The following is a 17,458-nucleotide window of genomic DNA, read 5'->3' as shown; positions in this document are numbered from 1 at the left end:
CACTTGTGAAGTTTTGGTGTGGCTAAAGAATACCCACAATTACCTGAAAGCTTTAAAAATACACATTTTTTTCTACTATATATTTGCATGAGGCTAGTTCATCTTTTTCTTTCTTCTTTACAATAAATTGCAAACAAGACATTAAAAAATACACTTTGAGACCCTCAATAATTTAAGAGGTAAAAGAGTCTTCCAAAAACCCACAAATGATTCACTTTAATACTGTAAAATAAGCACTCTACAGCTTATGTCTATAGTTATGACCTAACAGCATGTGTCCTATTATACAAAGTGATGAGCTGGAGTAACAAGGCAGGTTTTCAAAGAGCTCACCTGTGCTTTATGCTGTAATATATTGCCAAAGTCACACTGTGGAGGGAAAAATATACTTGTAAGAACTGATTTTATCATTTGTTTGGCCTGAAGATATGTTTTTAAAAGGGGGAGAAAGGAACCCTCTCAGTGGCCCTGAAATCATCTTGTTCGAAACAGTACTGTATGAGCACTTTTGTTTTGTTTTAGCTCTCTGGCTTTATAGTGAAAATAGGAGAACCAAAATGCTAGGCAATATGCTGTTAGAAGACGTTTCTGCTGATGGTTAGTATATATAAATAATTACATATTTTCCCTGTAATTTGCTCTTCTATCCATAGAACCTTTCATCCTGTGCAAGTCACTTACATCTATGTGTACATATGCTTCTATTTAGGCCATACAGTAATGTTTTGCTTTATAAGTGGCTAAGCCCTGCATTTCAGCTGATTTAGTTCACCATCACCTACTCACCCATTTGTCATTATTTCCATAAAAGCACATAATGAATGTGCTTTATACCAAATAAAGTAATTTAAAATCACCTATGCATAATTATTAGCAGAAAATTTATTAGTAAACATAATGCACACAAAATTAATGACACTTTTAGCTATGCTGATATAAGCAGCACTAAACACACAGTGTAACACTGCATCATACAATGTTCATGACAGGTATTTCCACATTCGTTTAAACAAAATATTAGTGAACAAGTACAACTCTTCAGATGTATGTTACTGTGGTCCTAAGTCATCCTCAGATGTTGTGTGGCAGCAAACAGGGGCTTCTCTTGGATAAGTTCTGTGCTTCCATTTGCCGTCAGCATTTAAAATGAGGCTCAGAATAATTTGGGAAGGCAAATTTGAGTTGTAAAAAGTAGGCCTTAGAATATTATTAGTATCTAAGATGGATATTTCCATAGTGCCTCAAACAGTTTCATCTCCAAATTGATTTCAAAATCACAGAATTTGAAGTTACATGCTGAAAAGACCACTGAACCTTACATGACACTCCATGAACCACCCATTTTACAAATAAGAGAACCAAGGCTTCAAACTGATTTGCCCAAGGTCTCCACATAGTGCTTTCGTGAACTGCAGGTGTTCACGAAACACTATGGTGCGGTTTAAATTTAAGCATATGCACACATACGTAGAAATGACTTGCACAGACGAAAAGCTCTATGGGTAGAAAGGAGAGCAAATGACAGGGAAAACGTGTAATTTATACGTGAGAACCATCAATCCTCCACGCAAAGGAAGCAGTGGCCCCCATGTTTGCTGCACACTGGATCACCCAAGGAGCTTTAAAAACAGCCTTACTGCCAGCTGGAGACATTCTGATTTAATTTGCATTGGGTATGATTTGGGCATCAGGGTTGTTGGCAAAGTTCCCCAGGTGATTCCAATGTGCAGCAAAGTTTGGGAATGACTGAGGGTTAAGGTCAGAATCATCTGGGATGCTTTTATCCATATAATGATGCCTCACGTACTTAAACATTGTTCTAAAAGGCTTGTGAGTGCCCAGAGATGGAGGGAATGTGGAGCTGGGAAGATGCATGTGTTCGCAGACATATATTTTGAAGAAACATGTATATGTGATTCTAATATGGCTCACTCATCCCTTTGAGAACAATGGACTACTAACCATGAAAAACATTTTTCAAAATCTTTCCAAAAAGCCAATTTGCTGTATTAATTTGCTCAGTAAACCTTCATTTCATCAAAAGTAAATATACCAAATGATCCTTCTAAGATTTGAGAGCAAATTAAAACTAACTGTACTTCAAAAACAAACTTCTAGGCCGGGCGTGGTAGCTCCTGCCTGTAATCATAGCACTTTGGGAGGCGGAGCTGGGTGGATTGCTTGAGCCCAGGAGTCTGAAACCAGCCTGGCCAACACAGGAAAACCCCATCTCTAAAAAAGAAAAAAAAAATCCTATTTAAAAAAAACTTATAAGAATTAGACTATGCTGGAAGAAAAAGCAGAATCTCTACTTGTTTAAGCAAGGTGAAGCTTAAAAACTACTTTTGAATTGCATACTGAAACATCAGAATCTTTTGAAATCAGAAGAAACCAGGGACTCCAGCCAAAACAGAGTGGCTTTTTACTTAGGGCTGAATACAAACATTAGGTGATGACTCCATAGAGGCCAAACCTCAGGGCTTTAGACATAGGTGGAGTCCAGTTCCTGCTGAAACAGAATTTGATCTCAATAATTGTTATACATGAGAGAGGCAAGTAACATTATTATGATCATAAATTTACCATTGTTTTTATTATTGTACTTTAAGTTTTAGGGTACATGTGCACAATGTGCAGGTTTGTTACCTATGTATCCATGTGCCATGTTGGTGTGCTGCACCCATTAACTCGTCATTTAGCATCCCTCCCCCCACCCCCAATTTTAATTAAACTGGAAATTACTGACAAATTAGCTATCCCTCCCCCCTCCGCCCACCCCCCAATTTTAATTAAAGTGGAAATTACTGACAAATTAGCTTAAAAAGCTAGTACATCAGAAACAAAATAAAGCCTGTAAGCTAGTCATGTTTATAGACTGGAAAATTAAGTTAGGGATAAGGACATTAACAGGCTAAGGTAGTAGTTCTCAAACTGTTTTCCCAAAAATCAACACTCATAATCTAAGGAGATGTTATTGATATTCCCTGGACACCTCCAATGGAACTGGGCTTTGTTGTGACTTTTTAAATACACTTGAACCCATCATTCAAGGGTGTTTTGAAAAGGCATCTATGATTGTGGCCTATGAAGTGCTCATGCATGATGGGAAAATTTAAATGCAGATACACTATGGTACCACTGGAGGACAAGCTGTTCCTTCATCCAAGAGTAGTTTCCAAAGTAGTACCCATCATCTTAGGCCTGTAGCCCATAAAGAACTAATAATTTTTCCCAGAAACATCCAATAAAAAGCACCTCTCCTTCCCATTAGGTTCAACACTATCATAACATGAATGCATCAAATAAATAGCTGTGCTTTTTCTGGGATTGCTTATTTGCTATCTGGCTTTCCTTCTACCACACAGCATCTAAAGTTAAAAGAGAAACAGAAAATTCATATTTAGGCCCCAGAAATCCATATATAATTGACATCAATTTCTGAAACGGCTTGCTGAAAAGGGCAACCAAATGGCTGAAATGACAGAGGATGGCCGGGATGCTTTTAGCATACGGGGATCTGTCACTCAGCCCTTGGCAGCCTCGTTGTACTCACTTTTCTAGTGTGTATCTAAGATCAGGCTGGCTGACTGTGCTGTTATCTAGCAATATGGTCGAACGTGAGCTGTAGTTTCTAGCAAGAAGCCATGGAGGTATCTGAAGGAGAAGGAAGATAGAGAAAAATGTCACAATAGGCTGAACCTACAGAAGTGTGGGCTTTTTTCCTTAGTCAAAATGTCAAACAATAAAGCATTAAGGTATTTCTTATGCCCCGTGACCTGCCTGAGTGTGGTATCACGAGCAGCTCTATGGGAAACTCATTGGAGGCGCTTAACTTCCGCAGATGATGTTTGAGGAATGGGTTATAAAATGCTGCCCTTGCTATGATACCAATCATCAAACCTGGCAAGCCTCTATTATGAACTCCCTTTATAAATAATGGGAAAAGTTTAAAATAACATTTCATGTGTTTTTATTATGCAGTAAAAAGCTGCTGAGATTTTCTATTTGTTATTCACTAACTACAACAAAATGTCCTACATTAAATAATATTGGCACAAGAGGCATTTTTATTGCAGTAAGTAAAGACCTAATACTACATTCACTAAGTTACTAATCCTAAGTGTACTCATTCAAGAGACAGTGTGATGGAACCAGCGTTTTAGAGTCAGAGACCCTGTGTGCCAGGGCTGCCCAGTGACCAAACAAGTGAGGGGCCATAGGTCTCTCTGGGCCTGTTTCCTTGGGGGAAGATAGAAAAAGTACTGCTTTAAGACTCTCTCACATCTAGAAATCAGATGATGAAAACAACTTCGGGAATTTAACTTTCACTTCATGTTTACATAAGATTGCTATTACATTACTCAAATGAGAACTTCCGAGAATACTTTACATTCATTTCAAAAGTTGATTGATTTTATTCTGTAAGTTATTTCACACACATCATGGCACTGTCCTGCTTCATTCATGCTGCTCTCTGCCCGGAATACCTATTTCTTTCCCCCTTGTCCCAGCAAGCTTCACCTCCTCTGCCTTCTGGGATCCCTCTGCCAGCAGCCACACCACAAAACATTTCCAGTTTTGTGTACTTGTCAGTCTAATTCACCGTGTGTTACATGATGGCAATTGCCTGCAGAGCATCCCCCTGGTGAGAAAGTAAGCCTCTCCAGGGGAGGGAGGGCCCTTCCTCTCCTAATTGCAGCTGCTGAGCACAGAATGTGGGAGAAATTCAGGAGTTCAATAAATGCTTGACAAGTTATTTAAATCAGTTACAATTTGGAAGATAAATCTTCCTACAGTTACAAATTGGTGAAAATTTATCTGCAGTGCTATCAGAGAGGTGACAGTGAACCTTTTGAGCCCTGTAGAAAATAAAGTATCTCTCAAACACTTTAAAAGTATCTATTCATTTGTCGAGAGTGCAACAGTCAATATGGAAACTGCCTCATCTGTGTTTAAAAAAATGCTCTTCCTGGCCGGGCGCAGTGGCTCACTCCGGTAATCCCAGCACTTTGGGAGGCTGAGGCGGGTGGATCATGAGGTCTGGAGTTCAAGACCAGCCTGGCCAAGATGGTGAAACCCCGTCTCTACTAAAAATACAAAAATTAGCTGTGTGTGGTGGCAGGCATGCCTGTAATCCCAGCTACTCAGGAGGCTGAGGCAGAGAATTGCCAGAAACCGGGAGGTGGAGGTTGCAGTGAGCTGAGCTCATGCCACCGCATTCCAGCCTGCGTGACACAGCAAGACTTCATCTAAAAAGAAAAAAAAAATGCTATTTCTTAAAAATAATGGCAGTAACCAAATCCTAGTCACCAAATATTTGTTGAAGAGATCAACAGCATTATTTAAAACCACAAAATACCAATTACTGTAGCTTTAAAAAAATAACTCAGATGAGCCTTCCTTCCTCCTATTGGGATATGCTTGTCTACATCATGTTATCACACTCTTCCATCAGGGTCTCCCACAAGTACGTGAAAGACAGGGTAGGGAGAAGATCCAATGGTAGTTTATAAAAGTACACAGTATTTAAAAATTGCCTGTAACCAATAATCAGAAATATCCATACTTTCTTAACAACCTTTGGCTTGTTTCAGATGCCTTTTACTATAAATTCACTTACTACTTAACAAAAATCCCAGATGGTTTTGAATAATATTACTATTTGAAGGACCAAATTCTCCTTCAAGGCAGAAATGTTTTAACTCTATCTAAACTCTTATGTCTCTTAAGCTATTCTATTAATGTATATACTTTACATTAACAGTGTATGTGTGTCAATGTACATACTATTATTGCCTCAAAAAACAAATATAGCATGAAAAATGAAAATGGACTCATTGAGATACTTTCATTCAAAGTCAAAGAAGGTATCCCTTAAGGTCACTACTATTAGGGGTAATACAGCATAATACTACGCCATAACAAAAGTTGTTTCTGAGGAAAAATCCATATATGAGACTAAAAAGAACAGAAAAAAGATGCACGAAAACATAGACTAGTTGGTATAGCTTTAGGTGATAGCTGTCCCCATTTTGTTCTATTTAAAATTTCATATAAGGAACATATATTGGTCTGTGGTTTTTTTTTTTTTTTTTTTTTGGAAGTCTTGCTCTGTTTCCCACCCTGGAGTGCAGTGGCCTGAACTCAGCTCACTGCAACCTCCGCCTCCCAAGTTCAACCAATTCTCCCGCCTCAGCCTCCTGTGTAGCTGGAAATACAAGTGAGCACCACCATGCCAGGCTAATTTTGGCCAGGCTAATTTTGGCCAGGCTGGTCTCGAACTCCAGGCCTCAAGTAATCTGCATGCCTCAGCCTCTCAAAGTGCTGGGACACAGGTGTGAGTTACCATGCTCAACTCTCAAGATCACTTTTTTCTCCCCATTTTTTTACAAGACATGTTTCAGATATTTTTTAGATAATTAATGACTTTCAGCTAACTTAAAAATTTCTAACACTTTGTCCACTAACAAAAACAGCTCCATCTATGTTGCACAGCAATGGGACCACATGGCATGTATGGAGTTTGAATAGAATTCTTACACAAAGGCCTGAGTGGAAAAGTGTAATATGCTTATTGGAGGTATAAATAGAAATTGTCTGAATTAATGTCATAATTATGTTGAATTTAAACTTAGATTTACACTTACATATGGGTTCTAAATTTGGATTAAGTATGATGGATTGACCAGAAATTTATTTTCTCTTCCTTCTGAAATCTCATTAGTATTAGTCATAAAATAAAACGTTATACACAGGACCAGGAGACAGGATTGATGGCGGATGATCCTGAGTCAATGCTGCAAGGTGAAAAGCAGATAGAGGAGCGGCAACCGCCATGGAAGCACAACTTTGGAGCTGACAGGGAGTGACTTGGACAGAAACAAGCAATCTTCTTTGTTTTGAAGAACCCAACCCAGGCTCCAAAATCAGAAGCACAGGGTACCTGGGAAGGTAGGGTGAAATATACAACAGAAGCCAGCAAGGTCAACTGTAAAGCTGTGCTTAGAGCCCCAAGGCCACCTCCCCTCCCATCTTATAAGGAATCTGTATGCGCATTCTCTGGATATATTATACCTGAGGGTTTCTGGGCTCAGAGCTACTAGGGCTGAAACCTAAGAAATGGGATTAAATTGCACACACAAAGGGAAACTCCAGCTTCCTTCTCAACCCTGCTTCTAGAAAGCCAGCAGCCATGCTTGCACTGCCCAGGCAGAACACTGGGAGACCCTTCTTGGAAGAGAACTGAACCATTGTAAAGAAAATACCCTCATACCCTCATATAATACACTGATGTCCCCCAAAAGAAAAGCTGGCTTGACCTCCAAATCCCCACAATGAGACCCCTTAGTGAACAAAGGTCCTGCTTCCAAATAGAAAAACCCTAAGACAACCACACATCGGAGAGAAGCCTTCAAAGAGAGATCAAAACAACAGGAAAAAGGAAGTCTTGGGACTAGTAAAAATTCAGGAGCAAAACTTTAAAAAAAAAAAAATCTTAAAATACACTTAAGGAGATAAAAAAAATTCAATAGAAGGATTAGCACAGAAAGTCAAAGAATCTCTAAGAAGCAGAACAAAAGACAAACTGGAAAATAGGAGGGGAAGAAATTAAAGATCAATGCAGAAATATCGGTCTAAGAGGCCCAACATCTGAATCATAAGAATACTAAAATAATAATAAAACAGAGAAAATAAGAAAATTCTCTAAAAGAGATAGTCTGCAGGCTTAATGGCCGCAATAAAATAAAAGGTCCCCACGAAGCTGTATTGTACAATTTCAGAATCCCAGGAATAGAGAAGATCCTAAAAAGCTCAAGAAATGTAAAAAATGGTTACATATGATGCATCACACATAGGCAATAATTTCAAGAACAGTATAATGAAAACACAATAGAGAAATGTCTTCAGAGCCATGAAATTTAGTTTTCACTCTAGAATTTTATACTCTATGACAAAGGAGGGGTTTTGAGAGAGGCTAGATCTCTATGCATATGTGTCCATGAGCCTTTCCTCGGAAACTGTGCTCCAGCACCACTGGGGAGTAACACAAGGCAGAGGGCAATGCACAGTCTAGGAGTCAGGGATCCAACATGAGTGGGCACAGAAGAGTTCAGAGAGGGCTCCCAGGAAAACAGGCCCAGGACAGCCTAGGGAAACATAATCTATCCTGGAGGAGGATAACCAAAGGCCAAGGAAAGTTGCTCCAAGAAAAAACATGCAACATATGTCTTAGTAGATAAAATATTATTTTTGTTAGGCATGTGACAAATGTTACAACACTTGGGGAAGAATAGCTGTCAAAAAAGAGGCAAAGGAACATAGAAAATTAATTCCATACACAAAATAATGAAGGATATGAAAACAAAGAGGCCAGCTGGGAGGTAATGGTCGCATTTGGCTTTATGAGCTATCACAGGCTAGGAAAAGGGGAGGTTATCTGGTAGAAGTACAGAAGTGTTCAGATTTCAGAAATATTTAAGAGAAAAAATGAAGGATGTACAAGGAGGAGGCACAGTCAGAATACTATATGACTCAGCAGTGAATAATATGTGCATACCCATAATCATGTAAATATCAATTAGTGACTTAATTAAAAATGTGTTACAGGTGGAAGAAACAGAGAGAGAAATAAGGTCACAGTGGAGTGAGGAAGCTACGCTTTCACCTGCTATGACAGGAAGTCAGCAGAAAGTGTTGAAGAAAGTGGACTTAGCTATTTTTAATTTTATTTGAATACAAAAGATTAAATATTTAAGGCAGATATTTATATCACAACCAAATTGTGTAACTTAAATGTCAGACACCCTTAAAAATGGGCACAGTAAGCTAAAGACTTTCCTGCATAAATCCGATACTTAGGAAAATAGAATTTAGAAATTCCATCAAAAAAGGATCATGCTGACAGCACTGGCTCCCTGTTAAATATTTAAAGAATCATGACAGATAGACTTTTAATTCAAACAATTAATTTCTTAACTTTTCAAAAGCTTACTTACATAATATAGGTGAGAGCTCCTCCTCTCTTCTTGCACTAAGAATGAAAAAATAACTAATCAATTCCGGTATAAATACCATAGAATAAAAGTAGTTGCTGATCATCTGATTATCACTATATAAAATGAGATAAAATTCCGTTTTTAAAAATTCTTACCGGCCGGGCGCGGTGGCTCAAGCCTGTAATCCCAGCACTTTGGGAGGCCGAGGCGGGCGGATCACGAGGTCAGGAGATCGAGACCATCCTGGCTAACACGGTGAAACCCTGTCTCTACTAAAAATACAAAAAATTAGCCGGGCGTGTTGGCGGGCGCCTGTAGTCCCAGCTCCTCGGGAGGCTAAGGCAGGAGAATGGCCTGAACCCGGGAGGCGGAGCTTGCAGTGAGCCGAGATCGTGCCACTGCACTCCAGCCTGGGTGACACAGCAAGACTCCGTCTCAAAAAAAAAAAAAATTCTTACCAACAGAATTTATAATTTAAATAATCTGTCATGATGAATCTCGTAAAATCTAAAAATATAGTTTTACTTTTTGACCTAACAGATATTTTATTACACAAATATGAAAGAATCCCCATGTACAAAAGGAAAGGCAAAACAAATTAGCCAAGTGTGTGCCCTGCAAATCTCATGTTGAAATGTAGTGCCCAGTGTTGGAGCTGGGGAAGTGTTTGGATCACAGGGGCAGATCCCTCATGAATGGCTTAGCACCATCCCCCTGGTAATGAGTGAGCTCCTGCTCTGAGTTCATGCATAATCTTCTTGGCTTTTTGTTGTTGTTGTTGTTGTTGTTCTGAGATGGGGTCTCACTCTGATGCCCAGGCTGCAGTACAGTGCCGTGATTATGGTTCACTGTAATCTTGACCTCCTAGGCTCAACTGATCCTCCCACCTAAGCCTGCGGAGTAGCTGGGGCTGCAAGCACGCACCATCACACCTGGCTAATTTTTAAATTTTTTGTAGAGACAGGGTCTCATTATGTTGGCCAAGGCGGGTCTCAGACTCTGGCCTCAAGTGATTTGCCTGCCTCAGTCTCCCAAAGTGCTGGAGTTAGGGACATGAGCCACCACACCTGGCCTGACCTGCTTGTTTAAAAGCAGGAGGCACCTCTCACTCTCTCTTGCTCCTTCTCGCACCATGTGAGAGATGACTTCACCTTCCACTATGATTATTAGGTTCTTGAAGCCCTTGCCAGAAGCAGAGGCAGCACCACACTTACTGTACAGCCTGTAGAACCGCGAGTCAATACAGCCTCTTTTCTTTATAAATTACCCAGTCTCAGGTATTCCTTCATAGAAATGCCAAAATACAGGACAGATGAGAAATTTAGCTAATAAAAAATTTACCTATTGTATATCTGAACCCCTAGGCAGTAGTGTTTTCTGATTCTACATTTACACATAGCTTACTTTCATTACCAGGATCTAATAGCTGACAGCTCTAAGAACCAATTTCTGGCCAGGAGCCAATCTCTAGATGCACTAGAATCCCTGCAAGCATCCCAAAGGACTTATCGGTCATCTACTAATACGTTACTGAAAAAACAACTGGGTCTTTACACAACTAAAAAGTAGCCTCTCTTAAACTCAAATGTTAAAATGAGCCTCTAACCTAATTGAACATGGTATCCTCAGCACACAAAATCATTTTGTTCTAACACAGGTCCAAAACATAAAAGCTACGAGGGGGACTTGGGCCACACTTTGTTCTCCACAATGCCTCCTCCTTTGAAGTTGAACTGGTCTCACTGACACACATTTCTCACTGCTGAAGAGACGAGGACATGGGGTAGGTTTTCTTCCACTTCCATGCACTCTATGTGTGAGGAGCCCATGGTTCTGGAAGAAACTGAGAAATACAACAATCCTAACCAGAAGTTACCAGCTCAAGACAGGCAAAGTCCACACAAACTATGAAAACGCAGGGGAGAAACCCATTTTTTATTGTGCTGCGTTACTTCAGATGTTATTTTATATATATATAGTTACTTCAGATGTTATTATATATATATATATATAGTATTCTTGCTGTTGAAAATAACTAAAAAACATGGTGTATGGCTTTTTTTGAAAATAAGATTTAGCAGAATGTTACAAAAAATAAGCAGGAGTACAGAAAACTCCTACAGTTTTAATTCTCATCCTTAAACAAGCAGGATGTGGAAAATTTACACTAGTTTCACACACTAAGGCTAACCTGGAAAACGGCACAGGCCATATTTACATTTCCATTACATTTGAATGAGTAAGTTCTGAGTAGCATGAACATGGATGTGATAGGCTCATGTGGTTACAGCATTGTGTAAAAAGGAGGCCAAAATCACAGATCCAATCTAGAACAATGGATTCTTTTGATTTGTTCAAGTGAAATCCATGCTGTAGCCTAAATCCTATCACTCATCATTAAAATTGACTCTTTGGAGCAAGGGAAAAATGGCAAAGACGTATGAAGAAAAAGGCATAAGTCCATGACTACTACATTAAATCATGTGGCCAATTAATTGCATTGATAACAATGTCACCAGTTGTGTAAACACAAAGTCTGCATGTTTCCATGAACAGTGACAACTAAAGGAAATTATGTCACACATTAAAATAAGACAAGTAAATGTATGAAAAGTTGAAACATTTTTAACTAATATGAGTTCCTCTAAATATGTTCTGTAATACGCAAAACAGAAAGTTTGTAGTTTTTTGCTTGGAGGAAGAAACCATATTGTCTTACTACTCATTTGATATTTTCTCAGGAAGAGTGTGCTTTCCCTTGGATGGTCAGAGGCAAAATCTGTAGAGGAAGAAGGAAAAATGTAATAATTTAGATGAGTAGAAAAGATTCTTTTTAAAGCTACACATCCATTTTAATCACTCTTAACAGTCTTGAGAAAAGTTTTTAGCAATAAATGTAAAGAAAATAAAGGCCACAATGTCCCAATTCTGCTGAAGAATGCAAAAATCACAGATGTTCTCCACGTATGTGGAATAAAACCAGGCTGTGTCTGGGACTTCTTTTTAAAACTTGCACCTAAATAAACTGATGCAACTTGTAGATGAATCATATACATGCCCTCCTCCTTCTACTTATCAAATAGAACCACCCTCCTCTATGCTGCTATTTCAGCACATTTCAGGGAAAGTCTCAAGCAGCAAGTGCTGCTATGGTCAATTAGTGTCAGACACTGGCTCCATATATCAAATATATAAAAACAAAGAGCTGTTTTAGGCAAAAAACAGTTTAGTAAAGAGACAGGGTCTCACTCTGTTGCCCGGACTGGAGTGGTGCAGTGGTGCCATGGAGCCAGCATAGCTCACTGAAGCCTCAAACTCCTGGGCTCAAGTGATCCTCTTGCAACTGAGACTATAGGTGCAAGCCACCATAGCTGGTTAAGTTTTAACCTTTTTTTTTTTTGTAGAGACAGGGTGACACATGAGACATACATGAAAATGTGTTATAAATCCTAAAGAATGATATAAAGAGTCTATTTTGGGCTCTCATCCAACACTGCCCATCTACTACCTAGTGTGTAACACCACTCAGAGGCTTACCTTACACCACCAAACAAGGAAAAACTTTCACAAGTACTTGCATGCTTTGTGTATAAAGGTACAACTCATTCGCATACTATCTTTGTTCATTCATGATTTTTGAATATTCCAAGAGTACAGTACTTTCCAGTTACAAAGGCACATTCATCATGAAGCTTAATTATTCTAACGTTTAAATAAATTAAGAGGCCAACCAAAGTTTAAACAGAAGAGCTGTAAGACACTTCCACTATAGGAATGAAATCTGTAGCGTACATTTTCTATTTTGAAAACTTAGTTTTTGGCCAGCCTGAGGAGATGAGAAAGGGGCCCAAACTGGGCACTGGGGTAGGGAGGAGGAGAGAAACCACCAGATGCTGCAGGGAAAAAGAATGAAGGGTGGGGGCAGGCAGGCACGAAGCAAGGCCAGTCCTCCTGCCTGGTCCGGTCCCTGGGCCTAGGAAAGCTGGCTAGGGGCAGCAGGGAGGAACCCAAGGCTGTGGATGCCTCTACGGGGGACCTTGGGTCAGTGGCGGCCAGAGGCACGCCTGAGGGAAAACAGTATCAGCCACCTCCTTACATTTGGGCATCTCCTGGTCGCTGATGTGCTGCAGGTCATGGCCCTCTTGGGCTCCGAAATCCGTCGGGGCAGGCTCCACAGCAGTGGGGTGTGGTGCTACTGCCACCTCCACCTCCGTGATGTTATAGCTGCAGAGTGGTTCCGCCCGCCGCACCCTGCTCTGTCTTTGCTTGGGTCTGGCATTAGGGAGCAGCATGTTCCCTCTGTGGCGGCTCCACTCCTCTCTGCCTTGGCCTGCACCTTTGCTTGACGCTGCCTCATAGATGTCGGTGCTGCAGGACAGCTCCCCAGACCTCCTGTGCTGGCCCCGCTTGGGGCTGGCGTTGGTGCACAAGCAACCGCTCAGTGTGTTCCCCATGTGGTAGCTCGGCTCCTCTCCAGCAGCTTTGGCCCTCCCTTGCTTCCAAGTCTGCAGAGCTCAGCACTTCCTCGACCTCTTCCCAGCAAAGGTACGCTGGCAGGGCCAGCCCCTGGCAAGGGGGCTGCACCCCACTAGCAGCCTGCACCTCGCCTCAGATGCCTCCTCTCAGCTGACTTGTCTGAAAGGGTCACTTGGGAACCTGCTTGGTTTATTTAGAATGGGTCTAGATGCAACAAGCTGTAATTGCGGGGAAGAGAGCACAGAGGGAGCTCCTCCTCCTTCCACAGCTTCCCACCAACTGAAAGAGGTTGCCCTGACAACCGGCAGAGCTCCCTCCTCCTTCCCAGGAACCAATCAGGCCCAGAGTCCCTTCCACATGCCCCACCCCCATTGTGATGTGGGAGCCTAGGCACGTGGCTCACCAGGCCCCGCCCTGTTGGCAGCCCTGCCCCCACCTTTCATTCATTGCTGGCTGCTGGGAGCTTTCAGGATTCTCCACTGTGAGGAAGATCTTTTGGTTTCAACAAAGGAAGAGGCTTATGTAAAAGAAAACCAGGTCAGGCGCGGTGGTTCACATCTGTAATCCTAACACTTTGGGAGGCCGAGGCAGGGGAGTCATGAGGTCAGGAGATCGAGACCATCCTGGCTAACATGTTGAAACCCCATCCCTACTAAAAATACAAAAAAAAAAAAAAAAAAAAAATAGCCGGGTGTGGCAGCACGCACATGTAGTTCCAGCTACTCAGGAGCTGAGGCAGGAGAATCACCTGAACCCGGGAGGCGGAGATTGCGGTGAGCCAAGATCACACCACTGCACTCCAGCCTGGGCGACAAAGCAAGACTAAGTCTCAAAAAAAAAAGAGAATAGAAGAGAACAGAGGGGAGGGGAAAGGAGGAGAGAAAACCACCACATAATAAGATTTTAAATGTGATCCTAATGGCTTTTTTTTTTTTTAGATGGAATGTCGCTCTTGTTGCCCAGGGTGGAGTGCAATAGCGCGATCTCGGCTCACCATAACCTCCACCTCCTGGGTTCAAGCGATTCTCCTGCCTCAGCCTCCCAAAGTGCTGGGATTACAGGCATGAGCCACCATGCCCAGCCTGTGATTTTTTTTTTTTTATTTTAAGAGACAGGGCCTCACTTTGTCACCCAAGCTGGAGTGCAGTGGTGCAATCATAGTTCACTGCAGCCTTTTAACTCGTGGGTTCAAGCAATCCTCCTACTTCTACCACCTGAGTAGCTGGAACCACAGATGTGTGCCACCATGCCTTCCTAATTTCTAAAATTTTTTATAGATGAGGTCTTGCTATGTTGCTCTAGCTGGTCTCAAACTTCTAGGCCCAAGCGATCTTCCCACCTCAGCCTCCCAAAGTGCTGGGATTACAGGCAGGAGCCACCACATCCAGCCTAAAACTTTTAAGAAGCAGCTTACAACTTCCATTAACCCATGGAAAGTAAACATTGGAAATATGGCTGCCCAGAAATCTGCAAATGTGATAATGGCTAAAGGCTATTCTGTCAGACACAGCCACCGTTGATATCACACATCCATCCTCATTGAAAGCTAAGTATGATAAGAAGGGAACTGCACAGAAACCACAACATCAAGACTTTGAATGACAGTTGAACTAGTTGACCTTGAAAGTTTCTTTCACATTCTATAATGTTATGGCTTTATCAACCTTCTCTCTCTCCATGCCCAAGCATATCCCAACAACCTTTTCGAAGGAAGAGAGGAAGACTCAGATCCTTAATCAGCATTTAATGCTGAAATAAATTATGTCTGGTTTTTATATTAAAAATTACTAAATATAACATACCTTCAGTTCCATCGTTAGCATTTTCTTGCAGGTCAGAGAAGACTGTAGGTTTCACCGAGACAGCACCATAACCTTCATTATTATGTATTGTATGATTCACCATGGATATCTTGGGAATGTCACAATGTTCATCTAAGAAGTCCTGTGGCAATGAAAACAAATGTTTTAGGAACTGTCATATTCAACATTTCCTGCTTTAAAAATCTTCTGTATTCACACTATTCTAAAAATAAAGGGGAAAAGCTATGCTTAGTTCCATGTTGTAGCCAGTTTGAGCCCTTAGTGACACAGCTTTCCTCTGTCATTTCTGCAGATCTATAGGTAACAAAGCATTATCACAAGAGATTCCAATCACTGACTACTGATATTATCAAAAGGTGTACACTGTTCATGTTTTTCAAAACCAGAAAATAGAACCCAACAATTTAATAAAGCATAATTTGTAGGTGAAGCCATTCTATCCATTGAAAAGTGGGTGTTTTGGCCAATGCTCACCTTAATGAGGATCCCTTCCTTGCAGTGGTGGATCCCATTGTCACTCAGGGTGCACCGACTCCCAGGGTAGATTTCTATACGGGCACCCTATGAGTCACAGTTTGAGAAAATGACAATCAGTTTTTAAAAGGCAAGACTAGAAGAGCTTATTATAATTACTTCTTAGCCTTTAACACAGTACAAATGTACAGCACAAAGATAAAGTATTTTACAGATAAGTTTTATCAGCCATTTTTAATCAACATTTCCATTTGTTCCATTTCTAGCAAGTTGTTGACAATGTATCACTTTCAAAACCACACACACACACACACACACTTTCCTAAGTGCCAACAGTTAATTCTTGTTCTACTTTTTCATTCTAGATAAATGTTTTCTGATTCTGCCAAAGAAAGGTCATTTAACAATTTTGTCAAAAGATGCACTTATTCAAAATGACCATTCTCTCAGATACTCAATTAGTTGGGGAAAAGTATTTGAATTTAGTAAAATATTGTAATTTGAGGATAGAAACAAGACCCCACATTTTCCAAAACGTGCCAGTTTTAAAATACGCCACCCAAATTAAAAATTATTTCTATGAGTTAAACAATGGCTTTCCCTACCACACACGTTAACATTAGCAGCCAGTACAAATGTCATTCAAACAGAGTAACCAGAAGGATCAAACATGACACTATTCTCTCACACCTCATGGCACCAAAAAACATAAAAGTAATAAGAATTTCTTTCCTAATGCTATGCAAGGCACTCTGGGAAACAAAAATAATTCACTCAAACCTCTATAGTTATTTCAGCAACCATTTGGGAGTAATTTAATATACAACAGCATCGATGAAGAAGAGTTGCTATAACACGTTGATGACACATCTACTGCATGTATGTTCAGTTAATTTTCTAGTAGCAGTAGTATTCCATGAGAAAACATTTATGATTACTTAACCCTGTACATACGCCCAAACCATATGTATACACCAATCTAACTCTCTGTAGAGAGGATTTTAAAAATGTGCTAATTGGGCCTTCTTCTAAGAGATTTTCAGTTTGGGGTTGTGTGTAAAAAAAAGGTTTAGGGGTAATTACATTAAAAATATCTACAGCAAGATAGTTAAAATTAAATATCAAACTATCGAGAATCACATAAAATTTGTAAAGGAGAACAATTAAAATCAGCAGTCATGTAGCAAATGAAAGTCACATTCAAAATATGTTATGAAAATGTACAGATAATTTGTCAATTAAAAAGTAACTGAGGAGCCTGCCACTCCTGGGATGATGGAGCAGATGTCCCTATTCCTCCTGCTAGGTACGACCAAAAACCGTGGGCATTATATATAAAACAAGCATAAGACAGAAAAGTGGAGAGAAGAAGGCAGACCAGCTAGGGACCTCAGGACCCAAGAAACAACACCAACACAGTGGTTAAGTTCCTTTCTTTTTGCTTCATAATCCCTAGACTTGGAGCTGAAGAAGCCAGCAATCCAGTACACCAACAGACATACACCTAAAACAAAGCTGCTCTAATGAAAGGACTAAGCAACCTAGAAAACCAGAAAACTTTTAGATAATAATAGCTCTATTCCAGGTAAACACCACAGCATAAAACAGCTGCCCAAATCTCACCCATGCCAGCAAAGATCAAGAGAAAAACCTAAACTTTTGCTCCCTCAAGGATGTAACCAGGTACCA

The 17,458-nt window shown here is 40.5% G+C and overlaps 1 protein-coding gene across 2 annotated transcripts in view; it reads right to left on the bottom strand.

The window, feature by feature from the left end:
* Nucleotides 1-14,577, bottom strand: part of LOC129493209 (cyclin-Y-like protein 1B) — a 29,478-nt gene extending 14,901 nt beyond the window's left edge. Inside the window, exons 1-6 of one of the 2 annotated variants that reach the window (XM_063612087.1) lie at nt 13,093-14,577; nt 11,716-11,775; nt 10,744-10,839; nt 8,997-9,031; nt 3,554-3,654; nt 334-369 (exon numbers count right to left, since the gene is read on the bottom strand). In XM_063612087.1, coding sequence (XP_063468157.1) covers nt 334-369; nt 3,554-3,654; nt 8,997-9,031; nt 10,744-10,839; nt 11,716-11,775; nt 13,093-13,450 — 686 coding nt within the window. In that variant the 5' untranslated portion in view covers nt 13,451-14,577. The remainder of the gene's footprint in view (nt 1-333; nt 370-3,553; nt 3,655-8,996; nt 9,032-10,743; nt 10,840-11,715; nt 11,776-13,092) is intronic. The other variant, XM_055299096.2, reaches the window with a different exon arrangement.
* Nucleotides 14,578-17,458: the final 2,881 nt, after the last annotated feature.

Source organism: Symphalangus syndactylus, chromosome 11, assembly GCF_028878055.3.
Source record: "Symphalangus syndactylus isolate Jambi chromosome 11, NHGRI_mSymSyn1-v2.1_pri, whole genome shotgun sequence".
Lineage (NCBI taxonomy): Eukaryota > Metazoa > Chordata > Mammalia > Primates > Hylobatidae > Symphalangus > Symphalangus syndactylus.
The sequence above is the reverse complement of the archived record's forward strand: the minus strand, read 5'-3'. Positions and strand labels throughout refer to the sequence as shown.